The 22381-nt window shown below is 39.9% G+C and overlaps 4 protein-coding genes across 4 annotated transcripts; 2 read left to right on the forward strand and 2 right to left on the reverse strand.

Annotated features, from left to right (window-relative positions):
• The first annotated feature begins 2093 nt into the window (after positions 1-2093).
• LOC110771139 (Pectin lyase-like superfamily protein) lies at positions 2094-4515 on the forward strand. The gene is made up of 5 exons (XM_021975386.2): positions 2094-2411; positions 2509-2671; positions 2949-3155; positions 3260-3510; positions 3745-4515. Exons 1-5 carry the CDS (start codon positions 2149-2151, stop codon positions 3896-3898), a joined length of 1038 nt encoding a protein of 345 aa, XP_021831078.1. The 5' UTR covers positions 2094-2148; the 3' UTR covers positions 3899-4515.
• Positions 4375-5520, reverse strand: LOC110771140 (uncharacterized). Its single transcript, XM_088247512.1, has one exon. The coding sequence runs from the start codon at positions 5441-5443 to the stop codon at positions 4508-4510; it is 936 nt and encodes a 311-aa protein (XP_088103638.1). The 5' UTR covers positions 5444-5520; the 3' UTR covers positions 4375-4507.
• A 7823-nt stretch (positions 5521-13343) lies between these two features.
• LOC110771134 (DNA-binding enhancer protein-like protein) lies at positions 13344-14309 on the forward strand. Its single transcript, XM_021975377.2, has 2 exons — positions 13344-13677; positions 14015-14309. Exons 1-2 carry the CDS (start codon positions 13490-13492, stop codon positions 14160-14162), a joined length of 336 nt encoding a protein of 111 aa, XP_021831069.1. The 5' UTR covers positions 13344-13489; the 3' UTR covers positions 14163-14309.
• Positions 14310-14718: 409 nt separating this feature from the next.
• Positions 14719-20941, reverse strand: LOC110771143 (uncharacterized). The gene is made up of 13 exons (XM_021975394.2): positions 19899-20941; positions 19240-19654; positions 18504-19164; positions 18154-18194; positions 17780-17848; positions 17386-17486; positions 17163-17241; positions 16987-17085; positions 16784-16852; positions 16618-16667; positions 16422-16503; positions 16027-16121; positions 14719-15380 (listed from the first exon to the last, which is right to left on the reverse strand). Exons 1-13 carry the CDS (start codon positions 20372-20374, stop codon positions 15254-15256), a joined length of 2364 nt encoding a protein of 787 aa, XP_021831086.2. The 5' UTR covers positions 20375-20941; the 3' UTR covers positions 14719-15253.
• Positions 20942-22381: the final 1440 nt, after the last annotated feature.

A 22381-nucleotide genomic window follows, 5' to 3' on the forward strand; every position in this document is an offset into this window, starting at 1 on the left:
GTATATCGCCCTTCTCAAGTGCACACTGCATTGTACATTTGAGTTTGGTACATCGCCCCTCTCCCTCTCACATGCACACTGCATATAGTTTGGTGCTTTGGTTTGGAAATGACCTGCAACTGCCGAAGTAAATGAACACGGCATCACTCACTTGTTCATGGGAAAGCCATGTTTTTTGTTTTGTTTTTACAAAAGAAAAGGCAAGCATGGTTTTAAATTTTTAATCGATGTATATTCAAATATCCAGAAATGTAATGTCAAAAGTAGAGACAGGTGTCGAGCGGAGAATACTAGAGACTGATCACACAAGAATATCATGAGGCTGTTTTACAATTGTAGATCTTTATTTTGTTAGTGCCATTGTAGATCTTATGGGTTTGACTGAGTTGAGTGGTTTGTTCTCATAGAGAATGCATGTCAACACCTCAGCGCAAAAGAATAGACCGATCACTGCAATGCAACTGTACCATCCTTAGGGAGAGCTTTTTGTAAACAGCAACCCAGCACGATGTCCAAATGTTATTACCTCCGCAATTATTGGGAATACTATCAATGAGATCATACATATATGAAAGCGTAGTAGAAAAAGAGAAGAGATTTTTTACCTCCACTTGACAAGCACACAAGTTCAAAGACTGGAAAGCATAGAGCACTCTCAAAGTTTCTAGGGTTGACATAAGATTTGTTAGGGCGTTGTATTTATACTTACCACTTTAAATTCTAATGAAATTGCTCAACTCATTAATTCCTTCAAAATAAATGACTTTTTGAATACACCTAAACTTTGTTTGACTTCTAAAAAGTCATAATTGAATACACCTAGATTTCGATGTATTTTTTAAAAGTCAATTGAAATATGAATTGAATACACCCAAACTTTTACAAACTCTTTTAAAATCTTAATTGAATACACTTAGATTTTTAAACTCTTTTAAAATCTTAATTGAATACACTCCCCCTAAGAACCAATTAGAATAACAAGTGGCTAATTTTGAGTTTTTCTCTCCAAATAGGCTCTATATGAGTTTTTGTATAATATGTCATGCTAAAATGAGTTTTTGAATAAATATCTATATTTTTTCTACTACCCCTCCTTGCTCTCCTCTATGTTTACAATGATGTCTGCACGGTAATAACGTATGGACGTTCGCATAAGAGAAGAACTGTATATGTATATATAGGTAATATAAACATATACAACCAAGTAGTTATTCATTTGCCAAGAACCCCTAGCCGTTCTCTCCCTCTGTGAGTCCTAAAGAAAAACTCCACAAAGGGGGGAGGAGGAAGAATCGTCACTGCCCCTCCTCCCCCTTATCTCTTCTCGTCTTTTCCTTTTAGATTAGTGAATAAGTCCGCTAGGGCGTTTTGAATAAAAATCCCCTTGTGGTGGTTTCTTCTAAATCATGGTTAGATTGAAGTTTCTCATCACCCTTTTTAGTCTATATTCTCAATCAAATCCTGCTCCCTAACGTCGCTCATGTTCTCTAAATTTAATTCTGCATTGTCGTTGATGGAGGCTGCTGCAAATCACCCAATTGTTCTTTGGCAAGGTTGTTGTTTTCGTGTATTTGTTCGCTCTTATGTGCAAGTAAATCACTAGAAATCATATTTTCCCTATATCTGTTACGGATGAGGTGGTGGGTGTGTGGCCACAACGACACTTCTTTAGGTGGTGGTGGTAGAGTTCATCTAGGTTCATGAGTTGTTCTAAGGTTTTGGTTATGTTGGGTTTATGGGCTTTGTTTGGGCTTATGGTTAATTGTGGTGGTGTGGGCTAGTAGTTTTAGTGCGGCTTTTGTCCGCATTAGTTTTGCTTTATTTAATGGTATACATGCAGTTGTATGTTAAACAACAAAAGAAAATTTGGTTACCACGTCATCATGTTAAGAATGCCATATATTGAACGGTTACAATCGGACGAGCTAAAACCTACCTACAACGGTGTTTGCACGCCATTTGTGTATGTTTCTCTTCCCATTTTAGAACGTGTGCCAACCTCAATTGCTCATTAAGCAAATCAAAAGAGAAAAACCAGACAAGAATCCAACGGAGGCCCTCTAAAATAGATGGAATTTCGTTTAGCCAACAATAAACCCCACTATATAAACTCTCGACCCAAATTGAAGATTTTGCTCTCCCTAAAACATGGCTGGGTCTACATCCACAACATTCATTACCTTGGCAATCATTTTTTGCATCGCAGTAACTTTCACAAATGTTGTCGATGGATTGACTGCGCAAAAAGTAATTGACTCTCCCCTCTTGACCCAAAAGATTCACACCAACCGCACCATCAAGGTCGATATCAATGGCAAGGGAGATTTCACATCTGTTCAAGCTGCCATTGATTCTGTTCCTGAAGGAAATAGTAAGTGGATCATCATCCATGTTAGAAAAGGGGTGTACAGGTAATTCACCATCAATTAGAGCCTCTTTTGGAATTAATTAATAAGTTTTTTTTTTATGTATTACATTATCTAATGCATTATATGTTTTGGCCGGCAGAGAAAAGGTGATCGTACCACGTAGTAAGCCCTATATATTCATGAGAGGAAATGGGAAGGGAAGGTCCGCCATTGTCTGGTCCCAAAGCTCTTCGGACAATGTCGAATCTGCTACTTTCAGCGTCGAAGCTCCCCACTTCATTGCCTTTGGGATTAGCTTCAAGGTTCATCATCATTTCCTTTTTCTACATACATATGTATATTTAAAAATGTTCTTAGATGATCCCTTTTTTTCTTTTTCAATTGAAGTCCCGTTTGCAATCGTAGGTCAAGAATGTAACATTTGCCTGATTTTTACTGTCAAACAAATGATAATCTAAACGATACTCTCAAGCAAGCAAAAACTTAATCATTCTCTTATCGGATTCTAGTAGTGTCAAACAAGCGTTAATCTAAACTACACTATATATATAAATAATTGAATGATGAGTGAATGTGCAGAATGAGGCTCCCACAGGTGTGGCTTACACCTCGCAGAACCAGTCAGTGGCAGCATTTGTGGCAGCAGACAAAGTAGCATTTTACCATTGTGCATTTTACAGTACCCATAACACCCTCTTCGATTATAGGGGCAGGCATTATTATGATAACTGCTACATCCAAGGCTCAATCGACTTCATCTTTGGACGTGGTAAATCTATCTTCCACGTAAGTATCAGTACTCCAATTTATCTTCTTTTTTTTTTGGGGGGGGTTTTCATATTGTTAATTTCACAAGAGTAAACTAATATAAATGTATACAATTAATGCAGGGGTGTGAGATCTTTGTGATTGGAGACAAAAGGGTGTCAATTAAGGGGTCTGTGACAGCTCAAAATAGGGAGAGCGAGAAGGAGAACAGTGGGATTGTGTTCAACCAGGGCAAACTGTATGGTGTTGGGGACACTGTGTATCTTGGCAGGGCCAAGGGTGCCTTTTCCAGAGTTGTTTATGCACACATGTACCTCTCCAAGACCGTCGTGCCTCAAGGCTGGACCAATTGGAGCTATGCTGGCGGTACAGAGTAAGAACCAACTAACATGTCCATGTTTTTAAAAATATAAGTGATAATTTAAACTACAAGGAGATGGGGGTTTCTCACACACACTAATAAGGTGTTATTGGGATTCGAACCGAGATTACTGACGTTTCACACACACTAACATGTTGTTATTTGTTTCCTTGTATTGGTTGTTATTATGCCAAAGTTTTAGTCGACTAACACAGAATGTTGTGGGATGATTATGAAAACGTACAGAAACTTATACCACGCGGAATATAAATGCAAAGGGCCAGGAGCCGAGGCTGGAGGGCGAGCTGAATGGGCCAAACAACTCACTGAAAAAGAAGCTGCCCCCTTCTTGTCTATCGACTTCATCAATGGCCAGGAATGGCTCCCAGTGTGGCTATGAATTAATTGATGTTTGTTTGTTCATGAATCTCGATCATTAGATTATTAGCCGGGAGTTTACGACATTGATCGAACATGCAATGCAAGAGGCTCATATATGTTTGATTAATCCCTATAATTTATTTCCATATACAAATGTATAACTCTGTATTATAATCAAAAGTTACATTATTCAGATATGTGGTTCTATCCAATCCATTATCGATCCAATCAATTGCTAGCTACAATCCAATTCATGTTAATTCTTTCTAGCTTATTACTCAATTCAGATTCCAGCTTGTACTGCAAGTAATGTCAGCAGTTGCTTGTTCCAACTTCGGGTTTTATAAATCAGAAAGTTTTATCTTTCTATATATAAATGTTGGTTTTCTATTTGAGTGTTAATAAATATTTTGGTTCTTGCCTTCTTACGTTTAGTTATGGTAGTCGTTTCGGCCAAAGCTTGGAATCACAAAATGCTTGCATGGAAGATGTAAATAAAAGCTAAAAGTGAAGCACGTTACAGCTCTTCATTTATTCTCTGTAGTTTAAGGGCAATACATTTTCATGCACGATAGCATATAACACACGACTTTTGCAGGCTAACTTGGGCTATAGCTGAATTTGGGATTTAAAATCCACCACCAATTCCTCCACCACCGCCAGCACCGCCACCAAAGCCACCACCAGCACCGCCTCCAACACCACCACCTTTCCCACCCCCAAAACCTCCGCCAGCACCACCACCTGCACCACCTCCCCCACCAACTCCTCCTCCAACACCACCACCTTTCCCACCCCCAAAGCCTCCACCAGCACCTCCACCAGCACCACCTCCACCACCAACACCTCCCCCAGAGCCTCCACCAACACCACCTCCACCTCCTTTGCCACCTCCAAAGCCTCCTCCGGCACCACCACCTGCACCACCGCCTGCTCCTCCACCAACACCACCTCCACTTCCACCACCTGCTCCTCCACCAACACCACCCCCGGATCCACCTCCTACACCGCCTCCTTTGCCACCTCCAAAGCCATGACCTCCTCCGGCACCGCCACCTGCACCACCACCTGCTCCTCCACCAACCCCACCGCCACTTCCACCACCAACTCCGCCTCCTGCACCACCCCCGGATCCACCTCCTACACCGCCTCCTTTGCCACCTCCAAAGCCATGGCCTCCTCCGGCACCGCCACCTGCACCACCGCCTGCTCCTCCACCAACACCACCTCCACTTCCACCACCAACTCCACCTCCTGCACCACCCCCGGATCCACCTCCTACACCTCCGCCTTTGCCACCACCAAAGCCCCCACCAGCACCACCACCAACTCCACCTCCGGCACCACCCCCGGCACCACCTCCTACACCGCCTCCTTTGCCACCTCCAATTCCACCACCTGCACCGCCTCCGCCTCCTACACCCCCCCCGAATCCCCCACCAGCACCACCACCCAAACCGCCGTCAGAGAATGTTTCTTTCTCAAGTTTGCGACACTCAGCTATTGCTAGCACCACTACAAACATCACGGCAAACAACCCAACAAGCTTGGAAAACCTCCCCATCTTTCCCCAATAAAGTGTATATAGAATAGAGGAAGCGGGACTGTTAATTGTTTGGTTTGATTAACTTTGGTCATGGGCATCGACTATTTATAGTGTGCTATAGCAAGTACATGATACTGTAGTTGTAAAGGTCAGAAGATGTCAATACATAAATGCATGCAGTTGAGGTGCTTACGATTGTGGACTTTTTACGAAACATGATTAATGAAATGGTGGGAAATTCAACCCTGTTTGACAAAATCATAATTAGCCGGCGCAACCATAATTTTGTAGTCCCTGACACCGTCTCAGTGGTGTCCCAGCTGTGCCTGTGCTCAACGACTAAGTATAGGCGTACGAAATAGTCCAACTCTACTTATTAGTGTTTCGAGAATTATAGTAAAATATGTTCGTATCCAAGCATTTGGAGTTATAACCCAAGTGATGAAGTAGAGTTGGAAAGTAGAGCCTCAGAGTTAAACTCAAGAAAATATGAGTATCCACGTTCATATATATTTTACCATAACTAAATGAGGCTTAATTTTTAAGCCTCATCTTAAAAAATAATCAAAAAAACAAAATTGCAAAAATGGGTGAACAAATTTGACGATGTTTCCTAACAAAAGAACGTGATGATCTCAATATGTGTGTTAACTTTTAACATGATAAGTTTGAGTGTGGGAATGCTTCTCATAGGGCTAAAAGTGCTTTCTAATAATCAAAAGCGTTTCTGATTGTGTTTGGCAGAAAAATTTAGAAGTGCTTATGGGTTATAAAGGCACTCCTAAGTGTTTTTTCTAGATAGCACTTGACACACACACACACACATATATATGAAAATTTCAATGTATTTATAATAAAAGTGCTTTTGTTAAAAGTGCTTATGAGCAAAAGTACTTCCTAAATGAGCAGTTCCAAACGAACCCTCAGTTGTATTATCACTAATTAATGCCTTGAAGTAAGTCCATGTGATTTTGCTAGCACAAAGAAAGAAATCCATGTGATTAGTTCAATCAAATTAATTATATGGACCACCGACAGCAATTTTGTAATGGTACAAAATTTCATGAGAAGATGAGATTTGGCACGTAAACATTTTATCTATAGCATTGAAGGAGATGATCTTAAATGATGATGAGTTCAAGAGTCAATTTGAATCCAAATTGAAAGTTGGAAGAAATTTAGGCCTACACTTCAAAACTCCATATAATACAACGGTTTCGAGCCTCCGTTCTGCTCATGTAATTTGTGTTTGGTTAGGCCTAGTAAGGGAGGATACTGAAATTAGGCTGTGAACTTCTTTAGCTTCGGCGAAAAGAGCCCTACTTGAGCCATTACAATATAAGAGCTATTCATTCATTCTTATCCGCCCATTAGTCTAACACGCATTCAAAATGGACTCCTTCAAAGCACAAAAGTAAAAATTTATGTACAATTGTCACATTGTATTTTGAGTGTAAGTAAAAATGAGTCATTGCATGTAAAGAAGTCAAGTATTTTCTGGATAAAGAAGTACAAAACTCACCTTGAAGTCAAGTATTTCACCTATCTCTTGTCCCGAAAAAGAGACGATGACATTAATCGAACTTGAAGAAATTAAGGTTAAAATTATGTGTTTGGAATAGTGCATCGACCGTTAGTGAAAGCAAGTGATAAAGCTGCATTTGCTATTTATAATCTCCTTCAATTTTTCCAGCAAACTTCTGGTCAAAAAGTTAACTTTGACAAATCTACTATTAATTATTTTTCTAATTCAGTTCTTAGACATAAAAAGGATGGAATTGCTAGTATTTTAAATATTCCGCATAAATTATCTATTGGTAAATATTTAGGTATTCGTGATATCATCTCCTCGAAAGATAAAGAAATTTCTAAAGAGTTTTGCTACTCTGAATTCAAAATAAGCTGTCTGGTTGGAAGTCACGTTTACTGTCCAGAGGAGGCAAACAAGTTCTGGTTGGAAATCTATTCTTAAAATCAGGCCTCTGTTGTTAAAAGGTATGAGATAGATTGTTGGTAATGGAAAACACATTAATAGATAATATTGTTGGAATTTTAGAGGTGTGTGATGAGTTTTTTGACACTCTGATACCATTGTTGGTTTATGTGGTAAAGGGATTTAAGACAATAGGACAATAGTTGAACAAAGCAATTTTATTACATTAGAGGAGAATAGTTCATAGCTTGGTGTACATCGGGTTAAGCTAATTGGCTTATTGGCCCTCTTTCTCCCTTAGCTTGGTGAGCTTATTGGCTCCTCAACATAACTTTGTTTGGATAGCTCTTGGCTCCCTTAGTTTGGGAGTTGGCTTGTTTACTCCCCATTTAGTTTGGGAGTTTATTGGTTCACTCCCCATCTAGTTTGGGAGTTCCTTTTGTTGACTCCACTTTGCTAGATTACATTGCATGTCTATTATTTTATAGTTGAGTCTTGCCGCCATGCTTTAGTCCCACTGACTTGTTCTCTTTTCTCTAGCCACAAGTGTGTGGCTTCATCTAGAATATTCTTTGCATATTTTTTTGTGTGTTGCCGACATTTCATCATCTAGTTTGTAGGTTCTTGAGTTTTCTAGAATTGTGTAGTTACATCTACACAAATATGCATTACTTTTTCAACAAATTTAAATGAAATGAATCTTGATGATTCTGTTGCTGATTACATCCTTCATAATCATTGGAATAAAGCTGAGCTGATGCAAGTCTCTTGCATGGTGATACTGTTAATTCTATCACACCCATCAATTTACCTCAAGATACTGAGGATAGTTTTGTCTGGGGTCCTTCCCCAAATGGCAGGTTCAGCTAGAAATTTTTTGTACGACTTGTTGGAAAATCTGGCAGTTGCGTAATCAATTTTTAAACACATTGAACCTTCGTGTTACAAAGCACTTGAAGATATTCAGGCCATGTTATCCTCATACTGGCATATAAATGTTAATAATTCGAAAAAGAAAAGGAAGCATCATAGGGTAATGTATGGTTGGGAACCTCCTCCAAATGATTTTGTTAAGATTAATTTTGATGGTTCTGTCTGGAATACTGGTAAAGGGGCAGGTGGTTTTGTCATTAGAGATAGTTCTGCATGCGTTTTGTTAGCAGGTGGGTGCGATTCCGATTGGTTAAGTCAAACAATATGGGTAGAATATTTTCAGATATATTTCATTCTCCGAAAGGAGGTATTTATAATACAGGTTACAAACCCTAGTAGGGTTTAATTAGGAAATAAGTGGAATCCTAATTACATAATATCTATACAAAAGAAAAAATAAATAAAACCCAAATAGAATAGGATATATTCTACTCGCCAACACTCCCCCTCAAGTTGGAGCAAAGACGTCATGCATGCCCAACTTGTCAAGCGAGTTGAGAAAGATACTTGTAGAAACAGCTTTCGTAAGAACATCAGCTAACTGATACTCTGAACGGATGAAGGGGAAGGACACAATCTCCGCATTCAACTTTTCTTTAATGAAATTTCGATCAACCTCCACATGTTTTGTACGGTCATGTTGTACAGGATTATGAGCAATTGCAATCGCAGCCCGTATTGTTACAATATAAATCCATGGGTTTATTAGGCCCAAAACCAAGGTCTTTCAACAATCTCCTCAACCATAGTAACTCAGATACACCATGGGCCATTCCCCGATACTCGGCCTCAGCACTAGATCTAGACACCACCTTTTGTTTCTTGCTTCTCCATGTAACAAGATTGCCACCCACAAACATAAAATACCCAGATGTCGAACGCCTATCTGTGGCTGAACCTGCCCAATCAGCATCTGTATACCCTTCTACATTCGTATGGCCATACTTGGAGAAAATTAACCCCTTACCAGGAATTACTTTCAGATACCTTAAAATACGAGTCACAGCCCCCATATGATCCACACTAGGAGAGTGCATAAACTGACTCACTATATTTACAGCATACGCAATGTTCGGACGGGTATGAGCTAAATAAATCAATTTCCCCACAAGTCGTTGATAACGTTCTTTATCAGTCGGAACTTGATTGGGATATATCCCCAACTTATGATTCTGCTCACTAGGGGTATCAATTGGTTTACAATCCAACATTCCAGTTTCTGCAAGTAAATCCAAAACATACTTTCTTTGGGATAGAAAAATACCATGTTTAGATCTGGCAACTTCAATCCCAAGAAAATACTTTAAATCACCCAATGATTTCATCTCGAACTCCGAAGCCAGATACTTCTGAAGACTCTGTATCTCCACATGATCATCTCCAGTCACAATCATATCATCAACATAAATAATTAAAGCCGTTAATTTACCTTTATGACGCTTCAGAAACAAAGTATGATCAGAGTTACTTTGTACATACCCAAACTTCTTCATGGATGCAGCAAATCTTCCAAACCATGCTATTGGAGACTGCTTTAATCCATACAAGGATTTCCGTAGCTTGCACACCACACCCTCCTTAGAAGTCACAGGGATACCCGGCGGAGGATTCATATATATTTATTCCTTGAGGTCACCATGGAGGAATGCATTTTTGACATCAAATTGTAGCAGCGGCCAGTCACGGTTAGCAGCTAAGGATAGGAGTACGCGTACAGTGTTGAGCTTAGCTACTGGAGCAAAAGTCTCTGTGTAATCCACTCCATATGTCTGAGTATACCCTTTTGCTACCAATCTTGCCTTGTAACGGTCAATGGAACCATCAGCCTTGTGCTTCAAAGTAAACACCCATCTGCACCCAACTGCCTTTTTTCCTTTTGGTAAAAGAACTAACTCCCAAGTAGCATTTTTGTTCAAGGCTTCCATCTCAACATGCATTGCATCTACCCAGTTTTGATCAGAAAGAGCATCCTGCAACTTAGTTGGCACACATACACTAGATAATTGACACAAATATGATGCATATGACTTAGATAAACGATGAGTTGACATATAATGGTTAATGAGATATTTAGACTTGGCATATATATCAGGAGAATATTGCACTTTAGGTTTCCCACGGGTAGTACGTGGGGGCAAAGAATAGGTAGGCACATCACTAGAAAGTACCTCATTATCACAACTTGATTGAGGCAATGGCAGGGCAGAGGGGGGTCTATTATCAATTTCATCTGTACGAGAGTCGTCAATATCACTGTTATGTCCTTCTAAGAGAGGCTCGAAAACACAAACAATTTCGTTTGGCGACTGGTCGTGGCTTTCCTCGCGACTGGTCGCGTCACTCGTATCGGTACTGTTGTCGCTCGTCGACGCGAGCGACTGGTCGCTTCTTATGTGCGACCGGTCGTTTTCATCACAGAGTCGTTGGCGACCGGTCGCGTCTTCCCTGCGACCGGTCGCTTCCTGTTCGCTAGAAATTCCTTCTTCAGGTCCAAAAACTTCCATATTTTTCACTCCGAAACTCTTCAATTCACTCCCCCTCTCCCCCTGAATTGAAGAGGAGGGAGAGACATAGTAAGGTACTTCTTCATGAAAAGTAACATCCAAAGTGACATGTACCTTCTGAGTAGGCGGGTGATAACACTTATAACCCTTCTGAGTAGTAGAATAACCAATGAAGACGCAGCGGAGAGCACAAGGATCAAGTTTACTCCATTGATGGGAGTAGACATGAACATACGCAACACACCCAAACACCTTCGGAGGTAACTTAGAGACCGAAATCGGAGGAGTAAGAGCACACAACACATCAAGTGGAGTCTTGAAATCAAGAACCCGACTAGAAGTACGGTTAATCAAGTAGGCCGCGGCCAAGATACCATGTCCCCAAAGATGATGAGGAACAGACATATCCAACATAAGAGAGCGGGCAACTTCAAGTAACTGACGATTCTTCCTTTCAGACACGTCATTCTGTTGAGGAGTGAATGGAGTGGTAGTTTGGTAAATGATACCGTGATCACGAAAGAACTGATTCAATGTATGATTCACATATTCACCGCCATTATCGGTCCGAAAAACTTTAACATGAGCATGAAACTGAGTAGACACCATGGCACAAAAATCAGGGAGAATAGAGGCAACATCATGTTTATTCTTCATCAAATACACCCATGTTAAGCGAGTGCAGTTATCAATAAACGTAACAAACCAACGGAAACCATTTGAAGTCACACGAGCAGGACCCCATACATCAGAATGGACTAACTCAAAAGGCAAGGCAGCTTTATTATTATTTAAGGGAAAAACAGTACGGTGACTCTTGGCCATTACACAAGTCTCACATTTGAAGCTAGACTCATCACAGGAGCGGAATAAAGATGAAAACAGACGCTTAAGGTAGCCAAATGACGGGTGTCCCAAGCGACGATGCCATAACCAAATTTGCTGTTTGTCTTTGATACTGCAACGTTGAACAGTATTAACGACACGATCACGAACTGGTGCAGAAGGTAATGTCAAATAATACAACCCCCCTATCCGTTTACCATGCCCAATCACCTCGTGAGTCTTGAGATCCTGAAAAGAGCAATGAGTAGGATAGAAAGTAGCAGAAGCATTAAGTGTATCAAGTAAGCGACCAACAGATAACAAGTTACAATGGATATTGGGAACTAATAACGCACGAGACAAGGACAGAGTTGGGGTGAGAGAAATGGTGTCCTCGCCAGTAATTGGAGAGGGCAAACCATTAGCACTAGTTATATATGGGTCACGGGTGTTACTAGACAACTCATCAAAAAATTTAGCATTATAAGTCATATGATCAGAAGCACCAGTGTCAATTATCCAAGTATTAGAGCCAGTACCTGGAATAGAGTCAGAAATACGCAAATTTGCAGAAGCAGCAGCAGCACCAACAATGGAATTATCACCCATGATTGTAGCAGAAACTCAACAAATCACGCAGGGTATACAACAGATCACAGCACAAACACAAATATGGCATATGCATGAAGACAACAGAGGCACAAACACAGTAGAGGCAGATGCACGAACACAGTAGAGGCAGATGCACGAACACAGTAGAGGCACAAACACGACAGAGCACACAGCGGAACACGGCAAAGGCACAGACACAAGAACCCTAAAAGAAATTAGGGCACACAGTAGAACACGGGTGGGCATAACACACACAGGTCACCAGAAACCTGGCTCTGATACCAAGTCAAACAATATGGGTAGAATATTTTCAAATATATTTCATTCTCCGAAAGGAGATATTTATAATACAGGTTACAAACCCTAGTAGGGTTTAATTAGGAAATAAGTGGAATCCTAATTACATAATATCTATACAAAAGGAAAAATAAATAAAACCCAAATAGAATAGGATATATTCTACTCGCCAACAGGTTATTGTTCTGTGCTACAAGCAAAGGCTTAACTCTTCGCCATGTAGTTTATTGCGCTCGACAGTGTAAGTTCAGGACTCAAGATATTTATTGAAGGCGATTCTCAAAGGAGTCAATGTCCATGGAATGTTGCTTTGTAAAAGGAGTCAATGTCCATGGAATGTTGCTGCAATCATTAAAGATATCCAGTTAATTGCTGAAGATTTTGAAGAGATCTTATTTCGACATGTTTTCAGAAAAGCGAATAGAGCTGCAGATGGATTTGCTAATATTGGGCAAACTAGGAGTATGTGGTTTTCTAGTTTTCCTTCGACTTTGTACTTTGTCATATTACCCTATACAATTGGTGTAAGGACTCCAAGGGGGTCTAACTTTGTACCTTTGCTTGTTCCAAAAAAAAAAGACCGTTAGCGAGTAGAAAGAAAAATAAAATCGATTAATTCTCTCACTTGACCATTGCCACCCTCTTGGGCCATGCCTAGGGTTTACCATTGACTTCGCACACAAGTTAGGGCTGAGCAGGCTATGATTATAGCCCAATTTTTAACGGACTGATTGGGCCTTCTCTCATTCTAGCCCAGTAGTGACGGGCTCCTAAGTCCTCAATTCTCAATTTCTAAGCAGGCACTCACCCACCACTTCAAGTCTCAACAAAATCTAGGGTTTTAGGAAATTCCTTCAGAAAAAAAAAGAGGCTTGTAATTCTCTCTATTTCTCTGAATTGTGTGAGAAGCAGAAAGAAAACGCAATCAAAATCGAAAGCAGGATCAGAGAAGAGAAGAAAATGGAGGGAGGTGGAGAAGGAGAGATAGAGAGGGTGGAGAACTCGAAGGACTTGCAGCAGCAGAGCAAAGCCTTCGATAAGCTCACTGACCGCGTCGAAGATCGCCAGCTCGACTCTACCCGAGTCCAGGAGGCCATGGCTTCCATTGCTGCCTCCTCCGAAGCCGATTGGAATGCTATGCGATTGAGGTCACTGTTCAGATTTACTCTTTTTTTTAAATTCTTTCTATCAAAAATTTCAATTTAGGGTTAACTGAATTCAGTTTGAATTACGCATGCGATTAAAGCACAATTTTTTTGTCATGAAATTTGCATAAAGTCGTTAACTTTGATTTGGGGTTTAGGCAGAACTGAAGTTGAGGTAGCAATAATTATATATTTGTATATAATGTGTAGCAAATTGCATCTTTTGATGCCAAACATAAGCATAAGATGAGCTTGTTTAAGACTTGGGCCTGCCCATATTTAAAGTTTTCAGCTTTCTGAAAGAGCTCCATGGCTCTCTATGCTTCATCACAATTTACAGGGAGAAGGAATTGGCTGCAGTGAAGATCAATGCAGCTGATGTTGACATAATTGCAAATGAACTAGAGTTGGACAGGAAGGTTGCTGAGAGGACCTTGCGGGAGCACAAAGGTGATGCCGTTGCTGCCATTCGACACTTGCTTCACTAGAATAATGCCCTTGACAAAATGAAGATGACAAGAACTTGGGTTTCTTCTTATTTTCATTGTTCAATGTTAAATCAGATGTTCACATTGTTGTATTGTGATTTGTGACGAGGATAGATTATTAAGAAACGTGCAGGTTTGTGAGTGTTACATGTTTGGCTTGGATTGACCCAGATTTGTTTCAGCGTTTAATGGAAGATTATACCAAATAGAAGTGGCCGTCCTAATTCCTAAGATAAGATTCCATGACAAGAAGAAAGCGCGTTCGTTTTCCTGCCCGTCCATATTGTCTGTTACCAATATGCGGTTGGCCTAACACCATCTTTAAAGATATTATTTGTCTGCCAAAACTTTTGTGCTGCAGTGGATATTATCAACTTATATGCACGTTGGGACAAATTAGGGAATTCCTCTTACGGCATGCGATGGCCATCCAATCCAATGCACTGGACCCAGATATTGGTAACAGAGAGAGACACATTGATAAAGTGAAGTGCCAGGTGCTTTTATAACAACCAGTGCATGTGATAAAATATCAGCAAAGCATAAGCACACAACAAGCACTTAAATTTTCAAGCTTTATTGCCGCAGAATTGCCTATGAGGAATCAATAATAAAAACCCAGTAAATTGAAATGATAAAGCAAAGAGATTGGTAACTCACTCTATTTACTAAAATGAATAAAGACTCTACCCCTTTGTACAACCTTTTTTCTTTTTCTGAGTAATGGTGCTTGGAATTTTCCAATATAGAATCACAAAATGGGCGGCATGTGGCGCCCTGTTGCATGACACAGCGTACTTTGAAGCCCATAATTTTACTTTTGTAGGATGTCATGTCAGTGGAGTGAATAAACAACCATCATCACACATTCAAACCCATCATCATCTACAATTAGGCAGCTCCCTCTCAGCTACTATCTATCTGCCTTTCAACTTTGTGGTTCCAAATACCACTTGCCATTTGTGGCTATCTCTGGCTAATTACCATTTTTCCAGCAACAAGTGAAAAAGCATCTATTTGAGAGTGCCTTGCTTCTTCATCCAACAATGTGGTAGATAAAGAAACCCAATGCAATGCCACACAAAGCTGAGCTACAATTCCTTTTGGGTGATATCACCCGCAGCAGAACGTGCTGCTTGAAACTGAAGAGCATATTGTCTCTGCATGTCTCTAAGCTTTTCCAGCAGTTCTTGAAATGTTGGCCGAGAAGCTGCATCACTGGTTTTGATGAAGTTGAAATCAGCACAATAGCCACCGTTTTACCAAAGTTGATTAATAACAGTTAGAAGAAATAACAACATAGAAGTCTTGAATTATAGACACCAGACACTACAGGGTAATAAACAACTAAGCTTGACCTTCGGATGCCATCAATGTCCCTTTCAAATATCCATACGACCCAACAAACGCATGCCAAACTACCTTTACCACAAAAATCAAACTAAACATCTTTTGAAGACAATAAAATATTCATAGGATAATATGATCCTTATCCATATGCAATTAATATGAACATCATATATAACATATATACACCTACTTGCAATTGACTACAGTCCACAATATAGTGATGGTTAATGCAAAGCCCTATTGATTAGGCTAATTCTGGCTAGAAAGGCAAGTTGGTAAAACAAGTGCAGCAAAGGATATGAAGATATGCTTCTAGCAGCATGTCAAACAAAGAAAGTGAGGGTCATGTACTTCACAAATGTCATACGGACTATTTTGTAAGCATACTGACCAACTACTGAGATGATAATCACATGTGAACTGATCCAAGTTGAGGGGTAGCATTTCATATACTAAATTTAATCCTTGGATCAAAAATATGAAATCAACTAAGAAGCATGGAAAGAATTACCACCTCTGCCAGCAGCTCTCAATCACAGAAGCCCACTGAGGGTCCACATCTTTTGGGATCTCTAGCCTTTGGTTCATAAACCCTACAGCTCCAATCACCTGCAAGTATCCTAAAAAAATTGTTGTTCATATGTGCACACAATATATCCTGGCCCCTTTTGTTATTATTATAAAAAGAAATGGCATAGTGAAGAGATACTACTAAGAATGCTTGGTTCATTTCTCGCCACTGAAAAATAAGGTTTGTGGGAGAACTGAGGATATTGAGTTTAATATTACATCTCTAAAAGAAGGTAATAAACAATTACAAAAAAATTTAATTTATGTAAGTTTACAGAAATGTTGTGATATCTTTCGTTCTTGAATAGTGTCTGGATATTTTATCAAAGAAAACAATACCTGCATTGAGTTTAGATTGTCCCAAGGGATCTTCTCAGTAACAAGCTCCCACAATATCACCCCATAGCTGTATATATCAGACCTATATACATCCAAAGTTCCAAACAGCACAAAGAGATAAATTTAGTTATAGAAATCATAGAAGGAACCAAGACACCGTTAAGGTAAATATTCCAGATGAACAATTACAACATACTTCTCATCTGAGGGTTCATTACGTAGAACTTCTGGTGCCATCCATTGAGGCTACAAAAAATAAAATTGCCACATGTAAGTGAGAATTTCAAAATTTTATGCAGGCTCATATATAGTGACATTAGACTGATTGGTTTAATATAATTAGTAAAGACGAGTTAAAATACCGTCCCCTTCCCAGTCTTGGTTGTGAGAAATGTATCATGCTTAAGACGTGAAAGACCAAAATCACCAACCTGTTCAGATAACATTAAATGGGTCATTGTTTAACTTGATAGAACTGCTGTGTAACCCAAAGAAGAAAAAACTTATGGACCACAAAACATCAAATAGAGGGATTTAAGAAATAGAAACATGACCGGCAACAAACCTTGACAGTCCAGTTCCTATCAACTAGGAGATTTGAAGACTTCAGATCCCTATGAATGATAGGTGGATTGAAATGATGAAGATAATTCATGCCTCGTGCCTGTGGAAAATTCAGTATTTCTTGATGAGATTACTCTAATATATATCGTTTTTGTACTATTACTCAATAATACTCACTATATCTATTGCCATATGAACACGTCGTCTCCAGTCTAGTTTTGATGTGTTCCTCTGTAGTAAGCGAAACAAACTTCCACTGCATTAAGAGAATATTGATATGAGTGGCACCAGTGAACTCGCGAAGTACTTTAAAAAGGATATATGAACTTCCAGAAATGATAAACATAAATTCAGACACTTGTAAATATAGAGCTTCCAGAAAGGGAAGTTCAGAACCAACCGTGGGAGGAACTCTGTTACAATGCAGAGACGCTGAGGTGAAGTCACAGCTCCCATAAAAAGCAGAACGTTTGGATGTCGAAGCCTTTTCATAAGAGACACCTTGATAAACAATACCATATTGTAACATGAGCATTTAACAAAATGAATAACTACAAAATTAACCATAAGACAAACGATGAAAGGAATGCCATAGAAATATTTTTTTGCAGTCTGGCATGGGGTGGTCAAGATTGTCACACCCACAAGTCCCTTCTAATATGGAATGTGCATTACATAATCCCAAACTCATCAAGAGAAATCTCCAAAAGGCAAATTCAAACGTTCCAGTCAAACTCTCATCTGCTTCCTGAGTACATAAGCAAGCGCAAATCATATGCAGCTAGAAAGCACACCTCTTGTCTGAAGGAAAGTATCACATCTTCTGCATATTCTTGCTTGGAGAATACCTTGACAGCAACATCCTGTAACAGCAAAGATATCAGTCAAACACACATGAACATTATATGCTCGCAATACTTCTAATGCTTCTTCACCTTCCGTATTCTAAACAATTAAAACAGAATAAACATCCCACATGCATCATCATCATACCACACCTAGTTCGTATGAATAAGAAGAGTTGTTCACTGATACCGCAAACACCCATATTTATAGAAGAGTAATGGGAAATCATCACTAGAACATATCACTTCGGTTAAATCTGGAACTTTTTTTTTAGCATCCACTTCAATTTGTAGTTAACTAAAGAAAGAGTCAGAGAACATACCGATCCATACCACAGACCATGGTATACAGTTCCACATGAACCTGCAGAATGAGGAAACGATAAATAGATATTAAAATGAAAATAAACCAAGAATAAACTCACAAGAGAAATTGTGTTGGCCCTTAGATGGACATTTTGGCAATCAAGCATGTCCCATAATCAAAGTCACCAATGATTCAATGCAGTAGATGATTCAGGATCGATGAAATACATAATGGACAACCCGCTTAATCACCTTTGGTCCTTTGGGTGATTACAGACGTGCTTTACCAGCATCAATCAAACAGTTTCTTGAAATGAAGAATATTATTACTTCAAAAGCATGCACTGGTCACTTGAAAGATGATTACCTTGCCCAACCTGTTCTCCGATTATCAAGTCTTCCCATAGGATTTCGTAATCCAGGCAGTCACTGTCCACATCCACCTTATTCACAGCACTACTGCTGGTACTTCCACAGCTGCTGGCACTGCTTGTGCTGTTCACATTAAATGAGGAGGTCCAAGATCCAGAAGCCTCATTATTTGCAGTCCGATTATTTTCATTCACCTGACTCTCTGGTTTTGAACCAAAATAACTCTTCTGATGAACCGAATCATTTTCTTGCTCATTATGCAACCAAGGCCAAACAAAACGAGTAGTCTTAGCATCTGACCCTTCTCGCTCATTTCCTTTCCATGGCCATGATAATCCTTTCTTACCCATCCATGCTTCTGCTTTTGTTGATATTATCTTTTGGATTGAAGGTTTTCCTTCACTCTCATCGCCAGAATCTCTGGAGGGTTTTCCTGGAGACTTCTCATCAATCTGGGAGAACACACCAAAAGGAGATGGCGGCATATCTCCTCTAGGTGTGCTAGCCCCACTTGAATTTGCATCCTCCCTATGGTCAGAGAAAAGAGAATCTGAACCATGATCCGAATAATGACTATCTCCGCTCCCACCTTCGCGATCCATGTTGTTTTCTCCTGCCCGAATTCTCGACTTCACTTTGTTGCTCACTTTGGATGCCTGTTTCATGACTCTAACAATCAGCATGCACCATTCAATACTAAATCAAAGGAAGAGGGGAATTATAAGACTAACCAAATTTGTTAATTTTGATGCAATTGCATTTTGTAGAGGCTGCTGAGGATCAAGGCCAAGTTTAGCTGTAACACTAGCTCTAGAACGGCTGTAGCTTGAATCTGATTCTGGGTGCTTCGCACCTGACAATGGAATCCTCATTTCTTGTAAGGGCCGTATATCACTTGACACACTAATAATCCCAATAAAAGTGCCATCATCATCATAGAATGGAGTATTTGTTACAATGGCGGTAAACCTCTCCCCAAACTTGTTCTTGACAGGGAACTGCCCAGTCCAGCTCTCCCCATTGGTGACACGGTGGACTATATTATTTGCTACAGCAACGTCCTGGGGTTCTACTAAGAGCTCAATGGGACTCTTTCCAAGGGCCTCAGCCGCAGAAAAACCATATAGGTTTTCAGCACTTTTGTTCCTGCAAAATTAAATTTTCCCAAATGCACCAAACTGAAACCTTCTAAAACAGAAACCAAACTTCAACGCATAAATACTCAATCTCATTTTAACACCACAAATTAACAGTTGCAACGAGAAATCAAATAACCCCCCAATAATATAACAAATACTGAAAACAAAAAGAAAAATACAAGCAATCAAATTTCACCCATACAAAAAAACATCAAAATCTGCAAGACCAAGACTTTGATTGAGCTACTCACCAGTAAATTATATGACCATTAAGATCAAATATATGCACAGACTGCCCAATTGACTGCAATATGTTCAGATACTGCCTATCAGTAAAGTTCACAGCTGACGGCCCGCTGCCACTTCCACCACCTCCGCTGCTAGCACTGCCACCGCCGCCACGGAAGGTGCCTCCAGTCGGAGGATCATGGCTGCGGCTCTCCCTCTGAAGCGGCGACGAATGCCGAAACGAAGTAGACCCTTTCTTCCAAGCCGCCGCATCGATACCTCCACTACCACCACCACCACCGCCAGCGCCGGCACCTACTCTTCTTTTAGGCACAGACGATAACCTTGAGCGCTGTGGCGAAACGGAGTGAGCCCTTTGGTGCTCTGATTTGACATCGTCTGAGTGCCTGAGCTTGGACATCTCTTGCTTGAGGTGGGCGTGACCCGCTTCAAGTACTTGGATCTTCTTGAGAAGCTCCTCTGGAGGTGGACTGTCCATTGAAAGAAGCTCCAAGCTTGAAGCAATACACAACAACCCAATTGAGAGTCTTCAATGAAATGAACAAGCTTGGCTTGAAAATGGTATTATACCAAGCTCAACAAGAAGAAGATTCATGGGTCTGTCTCTCTCTCTCTTTGCTTCTCCAATAACCCAAAATGAGAAAATAATGGAGACCCAGTTGATGATCTTGAAAGCCACCTATAAGCAACTACTAAGCATGGGTTGAAATTGATAAGACAGAGTCAGAGAGATTGATGAATCTCTGTCCCTCTTTTCTCAAAATAACTGCATTCTTTCCTTTGCTTGCTTCCTATAATAAGTGCAGTCAAATTACTTGCTGATTTGAGAGGTCAATAGCATACTAAATAAACATCCCTGTTTACTTTTTGGTTTTCTGCTTTTGATCTTCTTCAACTTCTTCTTCTTCTCTCTCTTACTCTCTCTCTCTCTCTCTCTCTTTTAGGTTTTAGCTTATTCTCTCTGCTTTCACCTCTCTCTCTCTCACACACTCTCTCTTGTTTTGGGCGGTTTTGCTGTTTTCTCTGATTTTTTATCTCGTCATCATCATCATCTGAATATTACTATTTAGACCATAAGTTATTTATATGCTTAATCTCTGCAAAATGCTTTACCCACGCGCGGAATAAGCGAGTACATAGACTAACCAATCATTCTTCCTGATTTTCACCTTTAACTCCAATCAGCAATGGGCGTCTTCACCGCCCGAGCTGCTGCGTTTATCTTTTGCAAGTAAGGCTCTTCCTTTTCCGCTAAAAGGCCCTCTTAGTTAGTCTATTTCCACTCCTCTTTTTTATCCTACCACTCCCATCTTTTTTACCTTTGCTTCTTTTTTTGGAGGCCATGCAAAATAATAATATTGTACGTCATAAATTCCAAGTGGGCAAGGCAATGTCCATTTTTGTCCATAAATTTCTTTTTATTTTTTTGGAATTTAATTGGTCTATTATCAAAGTCATGTTTAAAATATGGGATTGGGTTAGCTTGAGGCTTTTTTTCTTTTTTCCTTTTTTGGTCAATACGAAGGTTTCAATAACAAAACGGAGAGGGCCAGAATCAAATACACCCGGGGATGAACACCAACCAGGACATCACAAGAAAATAAAAACAACTTAAAGAAAACAAATCACAAGATTTTCAATAGGACGGTTGTCCAGCAGGGATGACAGCAAAACCCCAAACAAAGAAGATGAGTGAGGAGCAAGACACCGTGCCTTATCGGGGGGCGCAGGAAGGCCATCCTTCGTAAGAATTCTGACCGGAGAGGGAGGGGGGTTAGCTTGAGGCTTTAGATTACTTAATTTGCAGTTGCACATAATATACATTGGACTGACTTGTAATGAGTTTACAATTTTGCCCTCGGCTCTCTTGTGGTATGAAAATTGTGCTTTATGAGAAACTATTTTATAAATGGAGGGATAAGGTTAGGTTAATGAGCTCATGAGGTTTCGTTCATACATATCACGAGAAAAGGGCAATTCTGTGCTCTAAAAGCTGTCTAATCAAAATGTTTTTGGACCTATTAGGAACCTGATTTACCAATGGTAGCATACCATAAATGGAGAAGAATTTTGGTTGGTTGGCTTCCTTTTAAGGGCATGACATAAAGAGTCTTGACTTACAGATCAGATGTCTCGGGTTCAAATTTTCACCTTATTATAGTTGTGTGTGAGGAATTCGCCTTTCCTATAAATTAGTCTATCACTTGTACTATTTTTTTAAAAATCTTGATATAGGCTGGCTAAATTGAGGGGTAGGAGAATGAGAAATTATTCAATAATACTGCTATACCACGTCATCCTGTGATACTTCCACTCAAATCTTGCCATTTGAAAAAGAAATGATTTGCTTTTTCACAACTGGACTTTTACTTAATTTTCATATTTTGAAATAGAAATATAAACATAAAAACAAATTAAAAAGTACCATAGCCGCCACCCCTCTCTCTTCCCCTTTCTCTCTTCCTCTTTCTCTTCCTCCCCTTCT

Source organism: Prunus avium, chromosome 1, assembly GCF_965620075.1.
Source record: "Prunus avium chromosome 1, drPruAviu1.hap1.1, whole genome shotgun sequence".
NCBI lineage: Eukaryota > Viridiplantae > Streptophyta > Magnoliopsida > Rosales > Rosaceae > Prunus > Prunus avium.